The sequence below is a fragment of the Bison bison genome, unplaced genomic scaffold (assembly GCF_000754665.1).
Source record: "Bison bison bison isolate TAMUID 2011002044 unplaced genomic scaffold, Bison_UMD1.0 scf7180017861843, whole genome shotgun sequence".
Lineage (NCBI taxonomy): Eukaryota > Metazoa > Chordata > Mammalia > Artiodactyla > Bovidae > Bison > Bison bison.
In genome coordinates, this window is record NW_011492415.1 from 35,348 (window position 1) to 52,181 (window position 16,834).

Sequence of the window (16,834 nt, forward strand, 5' to 3'; positions counted from 1 at the left end):
AGTTGCTCTGAGGCATCTTCCTGGATCTGGGATAGAACCCATGCACCCTACATTGGCAGCCACATTATTATCAACTGTACTACCAGGGAAGTCTTCAACATTATCTTATTGTAGTTCAAAAAAATAAAAGGATACTAGTTCAAAAAAATAAAAAGTAATACAAGCAGAACATAATATACAGAAGATTTATTCTAATGTGTATAAAATACCTGTGTTTAAAAATAATATCAAAGCTTCCCTGGTGGCTCAATGGTAAAGAACTCACTGACCAATGCAAGAGACATGGGTTGTTGCCTGGTCCGGTAAGATCCCACATGCTGAGGGGCAACTAGATCCCTGAGTCTCAATTCCTGAGCCAGAGCTCTAGAGCCCAGCAAGTGAAACTACTGAAGCCAGTGCACTCTAGAGCCTGTGCTGCAAAATGAGAGAAGCCAATGCAAGGAGAAGCCCCCACTGCAATGAGAGTGGCCACCACTTGCCGGAATGAGGGAAAAGCCATTGAAGCAATGAAGACCCAGTACAACAAATAAATACATTAAAAAAAAAAGTGACTTTATCCTTAATTTGAGGTATGTAGTTATGTATGTGTATGAGTACATAATCAAAATTTTATTATTATAGTCCATTAATGAAATATTTAATTAAGATTAGGAAAGTTGGAGAATTCCCTGACGGTTCAGTGGTTAAGATCCCACACTTCCACTGCATGATTTTGGGTTCAATCCCTACTCACAGAACTATGACCACCCAAGCTCACCATGCAGCCAAAAAAAGAAAAAAAATTAGTAAACTTGATTTCACAGTTTAAATGAGGAAAGGTAATGAAACACTCTCTAGACCTGAAGCCTCTTTCTCAACTTTCCATTCCATTGCCAAACACTAAGATTTTTAAGAGATGCACATTTAATTTTATTTATTAGACTCTGATGCTGGGAGGGATTGGGGCAGGAGGAAAAGGAGACAGAAGATGAGATGGCTGGATGGCATCACCAACTCAACGGACGTGAGTTTGAGTGAACTCCGGGAGTTGGTGATGGACAGGGAGACCTGGCATGCTGCGATTCATGTGGTCGCAAAGAGTCGGACATGACTGAGCAACTGAACTGAACTGATTATTATTTTTTAAAAATGTATTTATTTTAATTGGAGGCTAATTACTTTACAATATTGTAGTGGTTTTGTCATACATTGACATGAATCAGCCATGGGTGTACATGTGTTCCCCATCCTGAACCCCCTTCCCACCTCCTTCCCCATGCCATCCCTCTGGGTCATCCCAGTGCACCAGCCCTGAGCACCCTGTCTCATGCATGAAACCTGGAGTGGCGATCTGTTTCACATATGATAATATACATGTTTCAGTGCTAGTCTCTCAAATCATCCCACCCTCGCCTTCTCCCACAGAGTCCAAAAGACTGTTCTATACATCTGCGTCTCTTTTGCTGTCTCGCATATAGAGTTATTGTTACCAACTTTCTAAATTTCATATATATGCGTTAGTATACTGTATTGGTGTTTTTCTTTCTGGCTTATTTCACTCTGTATACTAGGCTCCAGTTTCATCCACCTCATTAGAACTGATTCAAATGTATTCTTTTTAATGGCTGAGTAATATTCCATTGTGTATATGTACCACAGCTTTCTTATCCATGTGTCTGCTGATGGACATCTAGGTTGCTTCCATGTCCTGGCTATTATAAACAGTGCTGCGATGAACATTGGGGTACATGTGTCTCTTTCAATTCTGGTTTCCTTGGTGTGTATGCCCAGCAGTGGGATTTCTGGGTCATATGTCAGTTCTACTTCCAATTTTTCAAGGAATCTCCACACTGTTCTCCATAGTGGCTGTACTAGTTTGCACTCCCACCAACAGTGTAAGAGGGTCCCTTTTCTCCACACCCTCTCCAGCATTTATGTACTATAAAAAGTCAGATCTGATTCCCCCTCTTTTCCAGATTTTAACAAGTATTGTGCACACTAATGCCTGACTTCCACATGCAGCTTCTTTACCCTCGTTGACAGAGAGCAGAGAGCACATCCAGATGGGCCCTAAGCAATCCCTGCTGCCCAACAGCATTGAGACCCTGTCTCCAACCCGTGGGTATGAAGCCCTGCCTAGGACAGTGCCCAAGGGAGCCTCCTCACAAGGGCCGGGTCACTGGGTCATGGGGAGACGGGATCTAAGTGGAGATGATAGGCCCTGAGGGAAGGCCCCGGGTGAGTGTGCATGTACAGGAGTCAGACAGGACACTTCAGAGTCAGACACAATAAGCAAGTCCAGAGAAGGGCATTTCAGGAAGGACAGACTGAGAACCCACTGAGAATATGACCTTACCTGAGAAAGAGCAATTCCTGACACATTTTCTTTCATCTTCTTGGCTTCTTCCTCAGGCAACACAAGTCTTCAGAGGTCTATAATGAAAGTGGAAAGCATGCGTTTAATGCTTAGAGTCAACACACCCGCTTCCTGAGCCCCATCCCCAACACAGAGAAGCCCTCACCATGTGGAACAGACAATCCTCTGTGCCCACGGTCTCAGGAGGGACTCAGGATGGTCAACTCCCGCACGGAGTCCAACATGGAACTTTCCCACACTTTTATTCAGATCACACTCCCCTCCTGGTGAGGCCTCATGCACACAGCAGCAGGGGGCACCTCCACTGACCCCATGATGCCTTTCAGGTCACACAGCAGGCCCTGGTCCAGCTCCACTCAGGGCAGAGCGCCCTCCCCTCCCCCAGGGCCTGACCTTAGTCTCAGAAGTGGAGGCTAAGAGCCCTGGTGCTCAATGCAGGATCCAAATTAGAATCATCTTCGACTCTGTGCACATTCCTGGGACAAGGCCCCACATGAGAACCTGAGGAGTGTGTCTGATGGGGGAGAATCGACTAACAAAAGGGGTATGTGTATGCATACCATACACCATGTGACCATGTGACATGTGTACACCGTGAAATATTTATCACAATCCACGAACCAACACATCCATCACCTCCAAATTCCCATGTTCTGTGTGTGGTGAAAACACTGACAATGCACTCTTCTGACAAATTCCCAGCATGCAGTAACAGAATAGGATTAACTACAGTCAGCATGCTGCACATACCTCCCCAGGACTTACTCACTTCACAACTCATAGTCTGTACTTTTTGACCAACATCTCCCACAACAACGCTTGTCTCTCTCACACACACACACACACCCATTCACTGGGTTCATCAAAAGGTCCACTCTTGCTCTCACAACCCTCCAGGAGACCTCAATGAAGCTTCCCTTCAGCTTCTCCCATTTTTCTACCTCTTCTCCGTGCATGGTTGAAAAAGAGCAGAGACCACTAGGCATGCATAGTGCAACAGAAATCTGCCCAAGCTGCAAATCCAAGGACACTGGGACTGAATATGGAGAAAAAGAACCTGGTCCTCTTGGGAAAACCTATCAGCGACTGTGGACATTATGTAGCTGAGAAATAGGCAGACTGAGTTCAATAAAGAAGTCACAAGACGAGAGAGCCCCCAGTCTCACTGGCTCATGTTCTCCCTGCTCACAGCTAAATGCAAGATAACCACAGTAAACTCAGCATCTGCTGCATTGGGCAGATGAGCTGCTGGAAGGCAAAGCTGCTGTCCAAGATGGAAACTGGCCCCTGGATGGACAGAGCTTAGAAGACCTGGGGGCTGCAGTGAGCAGTGACACTGCAGCCTAAAATATGGGGATGCCTCAAGACACTCGGAGAAGGCAACGGCACCCCACTCCAGTACTCTTGCCTGGAAAATCCCATGGATGGAGGAGCCTGGTAGGCTGCAGTCCATGGGGTCTCGAAGAGTCGGACATGACTGAGCGACTTCACTTTCACTTTTCACTTTCATGCATTGGAGAAGGAAATGGCAACCCACTCCAGTGTTCTTGCCTGGAGAATCCCAGGGACAGGGGAGCCTGGTAGGCTGCCGTCTATGGGGTCGCACAGAGTCGGACAGGACTGAAGCGACTTAGCAGCAGCAGCAGCAAGACGTCTGAACTTGCTGGGGATGGTGGGACGGGCGCAGGGATTTAGAGTCACTAGCGAACCTGAGACTCGGGGTAACGAGGAAAGGAGACTGAAGGCGCAGGTTTGATCAGACAGAAAAACTCACGCTGAGCTGAGAGACCTCCACTTGCCGCGCTCCGCTTCCGGGTTTGCACGAATCTGCGCTCACGCGCAGTGAAAGGCGGAGCGGCCTGGGGGCGGGGACTCAGCGGAGCCAGGTCGTCGGAGGGCGGGGCGTTGAGCTAAGCCGAACACGCGTGGGGACATCGGGAGTGTGAGGAGGAGCTTCGAGGCGTTCTGGGACCGGCGTCCGGGCGCAGTGGGTAGAGCGGTGCGGGCGCGGCGCGGAGAAACAATTCATTACTGTAATCACCTCTGAAGCTGACTGCAGCCAGAATATTAAAACAGGCCTGCTCCTTGCAAGGAAAGTTATGATAAAACCAGAAAGTGTTAAAAAGAAATGGCATTACTATGCCAACAAGGGTCCCTATACTCAAAACTATGGTTCTTCCAGTAGTCAGGTAGGGATGTGAGAGTTGGTCCATAAAGAAGGCTCAGCATAGAAGAACGGGTGCTTTTGGATTGTGGTGCTGGAGAAGAGTCTTGAGGGTCCCTTGGACCGCACGGAGATCAAACCAGTCAATCCTAAAGGAAATCAGTCCTGAATGTTCATTGGAAGGAGTGAGGCTGAAGCTGAAACTCCAGTACTTTGGCCACCTGATGGGAAAACCTGACTCAGAAAAGTCCCTGAGGCTGGAAAAGACTGAAGGCAGGAGGAGAAGGGGGACAACAGAGGACGAGATGGTTGGATGGCATCACCGACTGGATGGACAAGTTTCAGCACGCTCCAGGAGATGCAGGATGGGAAGCCTGGCTGCTTTAGTCCATGGGGTCGCCAAGAGCCGAACACGACTGAGGTACAGAACAATAACTGCTCCTCGCCCCACACATCCCATAAAATCATCTCAGGCTTGAGTCTAGCACTGGCAATCAACCTTAATGCACAACATGTAAAATTATCCCTCAAATGTCTTCACATTCTCCAATCTCTTAGGATCTTTCCCCACTATTACACAGCACTACCCACCACACTTGTTAGCAGTCCAAAATTCAGCCCTATCCCCACTGGGTTTCATTGGACTGGAAAACATCCAACAAAAACCCACTTCTTTAATTCAAAGAAAATTTTCTACACTAGTGTCAGACCATATGGGCTACCCAGGTGGCTCAGTTGGGAATTTGCCGGCCAATGAAGGAGCTACAAGAGATGGGGCTTCAATCCCTGAGTCAAGGACCCCCAGGATTAGGACATGCAACCCACCCCAGTATTCTTGCTTGGAAAATCCCGTGGACAACGGAGCCTGGTGGGCTACACTCCATGGGGTTTCAAAGAATCAGAGGTGACAGAGCACAGCGACCATTCTGTATTTCTATTTGACTCCAGTGCTGATACAATGATTCTAGTGCTGATACAACTAACTAGCATCACTGAAAATAATCTCCTAAAATGAAGAGTCTTTGTAGTCAATTTATTACTCTGGTCATAAAAACTAGAAAAGGACAGTAATAAGCCTCCCTAACACGGGAGAAAAAACTCCAGCTCCATCACTAATCTCCAAAGTTGAAATTCTAATCTAGTTCATGAACACTTATTATAGGATATTTATAAAATTATTGTCATGTCTTAATTAAAATTACTTTTTCCCTATAAACTACTATATATTTCGTGCACTATTTGTGTCAGGATTTTACATGGAAAGGACTCAAACCCCAAGCCTCTAAGTCCACAACTGAATTTACTTGGGGTGGAGGAACGGGTGGATGAGTAGGAAAGTCTGGTGACCCAAGATCACAGATATGGAGCAGAGGCTCAGTTTAACAAGAAAAAAAGAACAAAAAACAGTACCACATGTTTCCAATGGTGACTACACCTACCATTTGCTGTGAACTCCGCTTCTGGGCATGAGGGGCGGGCCCAAGTGGGCCAGAGATGATACTGGCATGTTCCATCCTTTAGTTGCCAGGCCTTTTGTCAGGCTTTAGAAGTACTTGGTGCTTCACTGGTGGCTCAGATGGTAAAGGAATCCACCCAGAATGCAGGAGTCTGGGTTCGCTCCTTGGGATGGGAACATCCCCTTGAGGAGGGCATGGCAACCCACTCTAGTCTTCTTGCCTGGAGAACCCCACTGATAGAGGAACCTGGTGGGCTACAGTTCATGTGGACCCAAAGAGTTAACATGACTGAGGGACTAGGCACACGCACAGTGTTTCATGTCTTGAGTTGCACCACTGATTCATCATTAGTTTAAGTAACTATCTGTAACAGTTTCAAAATAAAAGCTGGAATTCTGTGGGATTATAACTGTCAAAAGTAAGGTTTCCTGCTGATGAGGCTGAAGCGATTCAGAGGTCTGGGAACTAAAACCAGGCATGGCCACTGGGCTGGGGGTAGGTGGAAGTGGGGTGGGGATTAATGTAGGGCAGTGGCTGGACCCAGGAATATTCCAGGAATTAGAATTATTTAGCAGTTTAAGTAAATAAGAACTAGCTTTGTGTGGGAATTACAGGCTAAAACACACAACTCTTAGAATGCACTACTTCATACTAACAGTTCTAAGGTGACAAATGTCTTGACATTCCACTTCTTCAAGGATCAAGCTTATTAGTCACTGAAGTGGCCCAGCGACAGTGCACCCTGAGGGGAATGCAGGATGGAAAAAATCAGGCACCGTTCAATGCTTTGGAAATTCTGGCCTTGGTATTTCAGGAAGGGCTGCTTGGGCCCGTCCTCCTTCTCAGGAAGTCCAGATAAATTTGGGCCATTCTCTCCTGGTTTCAGATCACCCAGTTATTGGTTGAGGACACCAAACTTTATATGGCAATGTATTAACATACACAGGCCCCAGTGAAAAGATACACGAGGATCCTGGTTGAAAGATACTGGGGTTTTCTCAGTTGAAAGACACTTAGTGGTACCTCCCTGGTGGTCCAGTGGTAAAGAATCCACCTGCCAATGCATTGGACAAGGGTTTGATCCCTAGTCTGGGAGGATACCACGTGTCTTGGAGCAATAAGCCTATGCAACACAAGTACTGAGCCTGTGCTCTAAAGCTTGTGTTCTGCAACAAGAGTAGCTACAGCAATAAGCCTGCACACAGCAACTAGAGAGTAGCTCCTGCTCTCTGCTAACTAGAGAAAGACCATGTGCAGCAAAACCAAATCAGCACAGCAGGAAAAGAAAATACATTGAGTGCTGTGCACTGACCAAAACAAGGAGGGTCAGCACTCCTGTCTCCAAGCAAGCCCCAGCTAGGTTTATGTATTTTATGTACAGAATTCATAGCCCCTGGTCGCTGCAAAGAGAAAAAAGCCAGTGCAACAATGGAGACCTACAGGCAAAAGTAAATTTTAAAAATTGTTAAAGAGAGAAAAAATTTCCTGTAATGAAAACTGCATTCTTCTTTATAAAAAGTGTTTCTACTCTATGCTTGTGATGACTTAGCTTCAAATATGTTTGAGATAAACTTGTTTACATCAAAATATATAATACTTAAGTCTATACTTCTCAATGAAATGGAACGTCAAAATTACTAGATGATCATTTGATGGTTATTAGGCAGTTTATTTTTTGTTTCAAAATTTGAATGCATTTTCTTCCTTTTCTTTGTTGTTTCAGGAAGCTCTGTCAGATGTGGACAACAAAGCAGAATGTAAAATATAAAGTCTTCAGAAGACAGTTTATTTGCACCAAAATTATCAGCTTTTCACCACTTATAAATATTTCCATATGTATTAATGTACAGAGCTCAAGTCCTAAAGGAAATTTCTTCATATTTTTAGGGCATTTATTATGTCCCCTCTCATTGTCTTATGTGCATTTTAATCTTACACATCTCAAAATAACCCACAAATGTATTTGATAGTGTAAGGCAGGGAAGAAATGTAAACTAGACACTAAATCTAAGTCACATGTGGACCCAAAAAAAAAAAAAGGTAAGGAAAACCTACTGAAAAAACAAAATAGGGTGGCACGATTTGAGAGAAAATCATTGAAACTTACATATTACCATATGTAAAATAGCCAATGGGAGTTGGATGTATGACAAGGCACCCAGACCTACTGCTCTCTGAAGACCTGGAGGGATAGGGTAGGTAGGGAAGTGGGTTCAGGAGGGAGGGAATATATGTATGCCTATAGCCTATTCATGTTGGTGTACTGCAGAAACCATCACAATATTGTTAAAAAAAACAACAACAAATTTTACTACAGCTGACACTGAACCATGGAGCATATTACTTATTTCTATAATGTGACATCAACAGTTTAATATCCTCTGGAAAACAGAACTTCTATTTAGTATTTAACCCAATAAATATTTCCAATCACGTAATGTTCATTCAGTTCAGTTCAGTCACTCAGTCGTGTCCGACTCTTTGTGACCCCATGGACTGCAGCACAGGAGGACTCCCTGCCATCCATCACCAACTCCCAGAGCTTATTCAAACTCAGGTCCATCGAGTTGTTGATGGCATTCAACCATCTCATCCTCTGTCGTCCCCTTCTACTCCCACCTTCAATCTTTCCCAGCATCAGGGTCTCTTCAAATGACTCGCTTCTTCGCCTCAGGTGGTCAAAGTATTGGAGTTTCAGCTTCAGCATCAGTCCTTCCAATGAATATTCAGGACCGAGTTCCTTTAGGATGGACTGGTTGGATCTCCTTGCAGTCCAAGGGACTCTCAAGAGTTTTCTCCAACACCACAGTTCAAAACAATCAATCCTTTGGCCCTCAGCTTTCTTTATATCCATATACGACTACTAGAGAAACCATACCTTTGACTAGACAAGGCTTTGTTGGCAAAGTAATGTCTCTGCTTTTTAATACGCTGTCTAGGTTGGTCATAGCTTTTCTTCCAATGAGCAAGCATCTGTTAATTTCATGCATGCAGTCACCATTTGCAGTGATCTGGAAGCCCTAGAAAATAAAGTCTTTCACTTGTTCCATTGTTTCCCTACCTACTTACCATGGATGCCATGGTCGTAGTTTTCTGAATGTTGAGTTTTAAGCCAACTTTTTCACTCTCATCTTTCACTTTCCTCAAGAGGCTCTTTAGTTCTTCACTTTCAGCCATAAGGGTGGTGTCATCTGCATATCTGAGGTTATTGACATTTTCTCCGGCAATCTCGATTCCAGCTTGGGCTTCCTCCAGCCCAGCATTTCTCTTAATGTATTCTGCATATACGTTAAATAAGCAGGGTGACAATATACAGTCTTCATGTAATCCTTACCCTATTTGGAACCAGTCTCTTGTTGATGTCCAGTTCTAACTGTTGCTTCCTGACCTGCACACAGATTTCTCAAGAGGCAGGTAAGTGGTCTGGTATTCCTATTTCTGGAAGAACTTTCCAGACTTTGTTGTGGTCCACACAATCAAAGGCTTTGGCATAGTCAATAAAGCAGAAGTAGATATTTTTTTTGAACTATCTTGCTTTTTCAATGATCCAATGGATGTGGGCAATTTGATCTCTGGTTCCTCTGCCTTTACTAAATCCAGCTCAAACATCTGGAAGTTCATGGTTCACAACCTGTTGAAGCCTGGGTTGGAGAATTTTGAGCAAGCATGTGAGATGAGTACAAATGTGAGGTAGTTTGAAGATTATTTGGCATTGCTCTTTAAGGGGGTTGGAATGAAAACTGACTTTTTGCAGTCCTATTGCCACCCCTGAGTTTTCCAAAATTGCTGGAATGTTGAGTGCAGCACTTTAAGGATTTGCAATACCTCAACTAAGTGAGTGATCACACCATCACAGTTATCTGGGTCATGAAGATCTTTTTTGTATAGATATGTAATGTTCATTAGGCTACTGTAAAAATACCTTAGGTAAAAGATCAGATCAGATCAGTCGCTCAGTCATGTCCGACTCTTTGCGACCCCATGAATCACAGCACGCCAGGCCTCCCTGTCCATCACCAACTCCCGGAGTTCACTCAGACTCACGTCCATCGAGTCACTGATGCCATCCAGCCATCTCATCCTCTGTCGTCCCCTTCTCCTTCTGCCCCCAATCCCTCCCAGCATCAGAGTCTTTTCCAATGAGTCAACTCTTCGCATCAGGTGGCCAAAGTACTGGAGTTTCAGCTTTAGCATCATTCCTTCCAAAGAAATCCCGGGGCTGATCTCCTTCAGAATGGACTGGTTGGATCTCCTTGCAGTCCAAGGGACTCTCAAGAGTCTTCTCCAACACCACAGTTCAAAAGCATCAATTCTTCGGCGCTTAGCCTTCTTCACAGTCCAACTCTCACATCCATACATGATCACAGGAAAAACCATAGCCTTAACTAGACAAACCTTTGTTGGCAAAGTAATGTCTCTGCTTTTGAATATGCTATCTAGGTTGGTCATAACTTTCCTTCTAAGGAGTAAGCGTCTTTTAATTTCATGGCTGAAGTCACCATCTGTAGTGGTTTTGGAGCCCAGAAAAATAAAGTCTGACACTGTTTCCACTGTTTGCCCATCTATTTCCCATGAAGTGGTGGGACCGGATGCCATGATCTTCGTTTAGTAATTTATCCGTTTAGTAACATAGATAAATAGTAAGCTATGGCCGTCTTCAACCATATGAACAATGGAACATATGTGTACCATACAGGAATATTATAAATTCATAGCATGTGTAAACATTCATTGTTTTCTTAAACAGTCTCACTGTGGTTTTTCGATGTTTGACTACTGACTCCTTTAGACTTTAAAAACAACCACTTCCTGTGCTGCCTCTCTGGGCAGGCTGAGAAAAAAATTTAAGGCCTCCTTCCTTTGATACCAACTAGTAGTTCACCAGAGCAAAAACTCTCCCCTCCTTGCCATCCAGTAATCATCTTAACACTCCAAGAATGTCACCATTCCTTTTTAAGTATGTTTTTCCCAAAAGCATGGAAGAGAAAAGAAACAATATACTATTTGAATGCAGAGTTCCCAAGAATAGCAAGGAGAGATGAGAAAGCCTTCCTCAGGATCAATGCAAAGACATAGAGGAACACAGAATGGGAAAGACTAGAGATCTCTTCAAGAAAATTAGAGATACCAAGGGAATATTTCATGCAAAGACCCAGGCACAATAAAGTACAGAAATGGTATGGGCCAAAAAGCAGCAGAAGGTATTAAGAAGAAGTGGTAAGAACACACAGAAGAACTATACACAAAAGATCTTCATGACCCAGATAAACACGATGGTGTGATCACCAACCTAGAGCCAGAAATTCTGGAATGTGAAGTCAAGTGGGCCTTAGGAAGCATTACTGTGAACAAAGCCAGTGGAAGTGATGGAATTCCAGTTGAGCTATTTCAAATCCTAAAAGATGCTGTGGATGTGCTGCACTCAATAGGCCAGCAAATTTGGAAAACTCAGCAGTGGCCACAGGACTGGAAAAGGTCCGTTTTCATTCCAATCTCAACGAAAGGCAATGACAAAGAATGCTAAACTACTGCAGAGTTGCACTCATCTCACACACTAGTAAAGTAATGCTCAAAATTCTCCAAGCCAGGCTTCAACAGGATGTGAACCATGAACTTCCAGACCTTCAATCTGGATTTAGAAAAGGCAGAGGAACCAGAGATCAAATTGCCCACATCAGTTGAATCATCAAAAAAGCAAGACAGTTCCAGAAAAGTATCTACTTCTGCTTTATCGACTATGCCAATGCCTTTGATTGTGTGGACCACAACAAACTCTAGAAAATTCTTCAGATGGGAATACCAGACCACCTGACCTGCCTCTTGAGAAATCTGTGTGCAGGTCAGGAAGCAAAAGTTAGAACTGGAGATCAACAGACTGGTTCCAAATAGGGAAAGGGTTACATGAAGACTGTATATTGTCACCCTGCTTATTTAACTTATATGCAAAATACATTAAGAGAAATGCTGGGCTGAAGGAAGCACAAGCTGGAATCGAGATTTCCGGGAGAAATGTCAATAACCTCAGACATGCAGATGACACCACGTTTATGGCAGAAAGTGAAGAACTAAAGAGCCTCTTGAGAAAAGTGAAAGACGAGAGTGAAAACGTTGGTTTGAAATCAACATTCAGAAAACTAAGATGATGGCATCTGGTCCCATCATTTCAAGGAAAATTAAAGGGGAAACAGTGAAAACAGTGGCAGACTATTTTCTTGGGCTCCCAAATCACTGCAGATCGTGACTGCATCCATGAAATTAAAAGACACTTCCTCCTTGGAAGAAAAGTTATGACCAATCTAGACAGCATATTAAAAAGCAGACATTATTTGCCAACAGAGATCTGTCTGATCAAACGTATGGTTTTTCCAGTATTCATGTATGGATTTGAGAGTTGGACTATAAAGAAAGCTGAGCACCAAAGAACTGATTATTTTGAACCGTGGTGTTGGAGAATCTTGACAGTCCCTTGCACTGCAAGGAGATCCAACCAGTCTATCCTAAAGGAAATCAGTCCTAATATTCATTGGAAGGACTAATGCTGAAGCTGAAACTCTAATACTTTGGCCCCCTGATGAAAAGAACGGTCTCATTTGAAGAGGCCCTGGTGCTGGCAAAGATTGAGAGCAGGACAAATGGACGGCAGACGATGAGATGGTTAGATCGTATCACTGACTCGATGGCCATGAGTTTGACAAGCTCCAGGAGTTGGTGATGAACAGGGAAGCCTGGCATGCTGCAGTCCATAAGATCGCAGAGTCGGACACGACTGAGCGACTGAACTGAACCGAACAGTTTGGCAGGCTACCATGCTTCCACTAGAAAGCTTCAGCAGTTAACATTCTCATAAGAGTTCAACATATGGCTTCATTTGTCTCAAAATCTAAACCAAACTTTGGGTTTCGTTGCATCTTGTTCTTTCAGTGACTGCAAAGTAACAAGATCCAACATATTGGGGACTGAATATATTAAATTTCTAGTTTATCAAACAAAAATATTCCCATAATATAGTGTGGACTCTAAACTATTTCTGGGTCTTCCCTGGTGCTCAGTGGTAAGGAATCCACCTGCCAAATAGAGACATGGGAGAGATCCCTGGTCTGGGAAATTCCTACATGCTTTGGAGATATCCTATAAGCCACAACTATATGACCAATAACAAATGAATAACAAAAAATAATTTATTTCAGGATCCTCCCGGCTCAAAAAGAGCTATCACCTTTAATCTTATTTTGAAAGTGTTTTATTTCCTAGTTTTTGCACATTTATTATTCATATTTTCACTTCATGTAAATTAGGCACATGCTATTAGTTTCATTTTGGCACAAGCAGACATCAGAAATACAATTGTTCCGTTATGGACAGAGTGTGCTGTAATAACTGAATTGCAAATTATAAGTATATAATCCCCAAATTGCTTATTGTTTGATGTCATCATGAAAAGAAATTCTACATTTTTTCTACCTGGAGTGCCTTTGGTGCATTCCTAGTTTCTGTTATGAAGTTGAGGTGGTGAAAAACTGTGTTGTTGGAAGAAACATGATCCATTCAGGGTTATGGGGAAAATGATACAAATTTTATTAGATTACAAGACTTAGGATACATTCTGAAGAAAACAGAAGTACAACACAAATTGCAGCAATCAGTGATGAAACAGATACACATGCATACTTTTCTGGTTCTTTTGATCCCATTTTCTTCAATTTCCAAGACGTTTCCATTAATCATTTATATGCAATGGCAACAGCCAGTTAAGGGAGAAAATGACCAGCATTTCCCTGCTATAATTTCTCCCACGTAATCAGTCTTCAGTAACCTGTCAACTCCCCTGCCATGAAAAGCCCAAGTCCTTTAATGTCCAGGTTGCTCTTTGCATAGGCAGATGGTACATCATTCAGTCCTATAATCACGGTGGCCTGTGTACAGAAGGGCATCCTGAACATAATGAGCATGCTGAGTCCTGTCATGGTTTGACATGGTTCTCTGTCCCTCGCTGATCCTAATTCACACACCACTGAATTTGATATTTTAGTGTCCCTGTTTACCCATGAAAGATGGATATTAACGAAGCACACCTAATGAAGTCTGCTCCTTCATCTTACTGATTTCTTTGCAGAAACCATCATGAAACTCCCTAAGAAAGCTATAAAAGCTGTCAAACCTTGCAGAAATGTCATTAAAAAATAACATCACCTTTTCAAGAAAACTCAAGGAATTAAATATACACTGAAGATTAGTGATCATTTCAAAAGGTCAGGAAGTTTCAACACACTTAACATAATTATACTGCCATAAAACAGGAGGTTAATTGTTGGAAAACTAAAGATTTAATCCTAAAATGAATCTTCTCATGTGATCTGTTGTAAGAACTGTCCCAAAATTTTATGAAAGTCATTACAATTCTAAGGATTCTCCCCGATATGAATCTTGGGGAGAATCTTGAGGAAATAAATTTTCTTAAATGTATTTCCAAATTCAGTTTATCTGTAGTTTCTGGCCTGCATAAATCACACCCAAGGTGTGAATATCTCATGAAAAAATTCATTACTTCTGTAAGCTTGCCCTCTCAGGTTCCATCATTTTGATCTTTGCCTTAAGGCTTTACTGAGCACATTACTTCTGTGTGGTTTCTCTGAAACATATATTCTGAAGCCTAGTGCACTCTGAAGCCTGCAGAAAGGCCTTTGCCATCCAATTCAAAGACTCCTCTTTACTATGGAGTCTTGTCTAATACTTCAACTCAAGCTGAAACTTTCTCCACCTCCATTGCATTTGTAAAGCACTGCTCCAGAATGTTTCCCAACTTTGATGTTTGGGTAAAATTCTTCCCAGATATTGTATTTGTGTGGTTTATCTATAGGATATATGTTCTTAGATACCTAAAGACTGAGCAGTAATTGTGACGACTGCCATAAAAGTTGCATTTCTAAGTATAAAGTATTTGCTGAACACTGAGATACAGGGAGCACCTAAAAGCCTTGCCACATATTCTGCACTAGTAAGCTTCTCTGTAGCATGGATGATTTGATAGTTGGTGAGATGTGACCCCTGAGTAAAGGTTTTACATACTCATGTCACTTCTAAACTTTCTCTGCAAAATGACTTCTTTAATGAAGCCTGAAGTTGGATTGTTGCCTAAAAACCCGACACACTTATTACATTGATACAGTTTGGGCTCAAGAAGCCTAAGGTGTAAACAAAAAGCCTGGCCACATTGATTATCTTTGGAAGTCCTCTTGAGTATGGGTCACCTGATGTCTTTTTAGGCCTGTATGCCACCTGAAGGATTTTCCACACTCATATTTGTAAGATTTCTTTGCATTATGAATTCTCTGATGATGGGAATGATCAGCCCATTATTGAAATCCTGGCTGCAGACATTTACATGATTTCCTCCACTGGAGGGATTGACTGTGCTCTGAATGTATGGAATCTTGACAGTAGGCATTTTCTCGTGTTTTGTAAAAAACTGAATGCCATGCAAAAGACTTACCACATGCACTATGTGGGAAAGATTTCAATTCAGAATTAATTACCTGAGGATTAGTTAGATCTGAATACAGAATCAAGCCTCTGCCACATCGACCACATTTGTGCAGTTTCCTCGTTTGACTTTTTGGAAGGTCAAAAACTTCACGTAGTTTACTGCAGTAGTTTACTACATTTACATACAAATGTAGTCATTTGTATGTTTTCACTGTAGTACTGATTCTCAGATGATCTGCAAAGCCATTCCTTGTGACTGCAAGCTTTGCCATATAAATCCCATTTATGTGGCTTCTCTCCTGTATGAACTGCCGAATGGTCAGTTAAGGCTGAACATGAACTAAAAGCTTTGCCACAATCATTTCATTTGTACACTTTCTATACAGTACAAATTCTCTGGTGAATCATAAGGCCTGAACTCAGATTAAACACTCTGCCACACTCATCACAGTTGCACTAAAATGCTTCTCAAAATTGTTCCATTTGTAACAGTTTTCTCCACTATGAATTATCTGATGCTTCCTATGACAGTCATTTCAAGTAAAAAACTGGCCACATACATTATATTTCTATGCTTTCTCTCCTATATGAACTACCTGATGGTGAGTTAAGGCTGACTGAGCACTAAAGTTTGTAACCATTGTTTCAATTTTAAGGTTTCTAATATGAATTCTCTGATGAACTACAAGGTTTGTGTTTAGATTACAAGCCTTGACACTGAGATCACATTTGTTTTCTCTCCAGTATTAATTCTCTGATGAATTCCATGTTGTGCACTTCAAGGAAAGGATCAGCTACACGCAACACATTTATATGGTTATTCTCTAGTATGAATTTTGGATAAACTGCAAGCTTACCAATATGACTAAAGGCCTTGCCACAGACAACACATTCATACGCTTTCTCTCCAGTATGAATTCTCCGATGAATTGCAAGGTTTGCAGTTTGACTAAAGGGCTTGCCACAAACATCTCTCGAAAATGAGTTCTCCAATGAACTGCAAAGTAACAGCTGGAATTGAAGACTTTGCCCCATAGATACATTTCTGTGCTTTCTCTCCTGTATGAACTGCCTGATGGAGAGTTAAGGCTGATTTGAAACTAAAGACCTTGCCACATACATCACATTGATATGCTTTCTATCCAGTATGAATTTTCTGATGAGATGTAAGGCTTCCTTTTACTCTAAAGGCCTTGCCACATATATCACATTTTTATGGTTTCTCTTCAGTATGAATTTTCCGATGAGTTCTAAGGCTTCTATTTACACTAAAGGCCTTGCCACATACATCACATTTATATGGCTTCTCTCCAGTATGAAGTCTCCAATGAATTGCAAGTTGTCTGCTTCGAGTATAGCCACGGCCACATACAT

The 16,834-nt window shown here is 42.5% G+C and overlaps 1 protein-coding gene across 1 annotated transcript in view; it reads right to left on the bottom strand.

Annotated features, from left to right (window-relative positions):
* Positions 1–4,189: 4,189 nt before the first annotated feature.
* LOC104983175 (zinc finger protein 347-like) overlaps positions 4,190–16,834 on the bottom strand; it is a 21,621-nt gene continuing 8,976 nt past the window's right edge. Inside the window, exon 3 of the mRNA XM_010832634.1 lies at positions 4,190–4,321. Coding sequence (XP_010830936.1) covers positions 4,190–4,321 — 132 coding nt within the window. The remainder of the gene's footprint in view (positions 4,322–16,834) is intronic.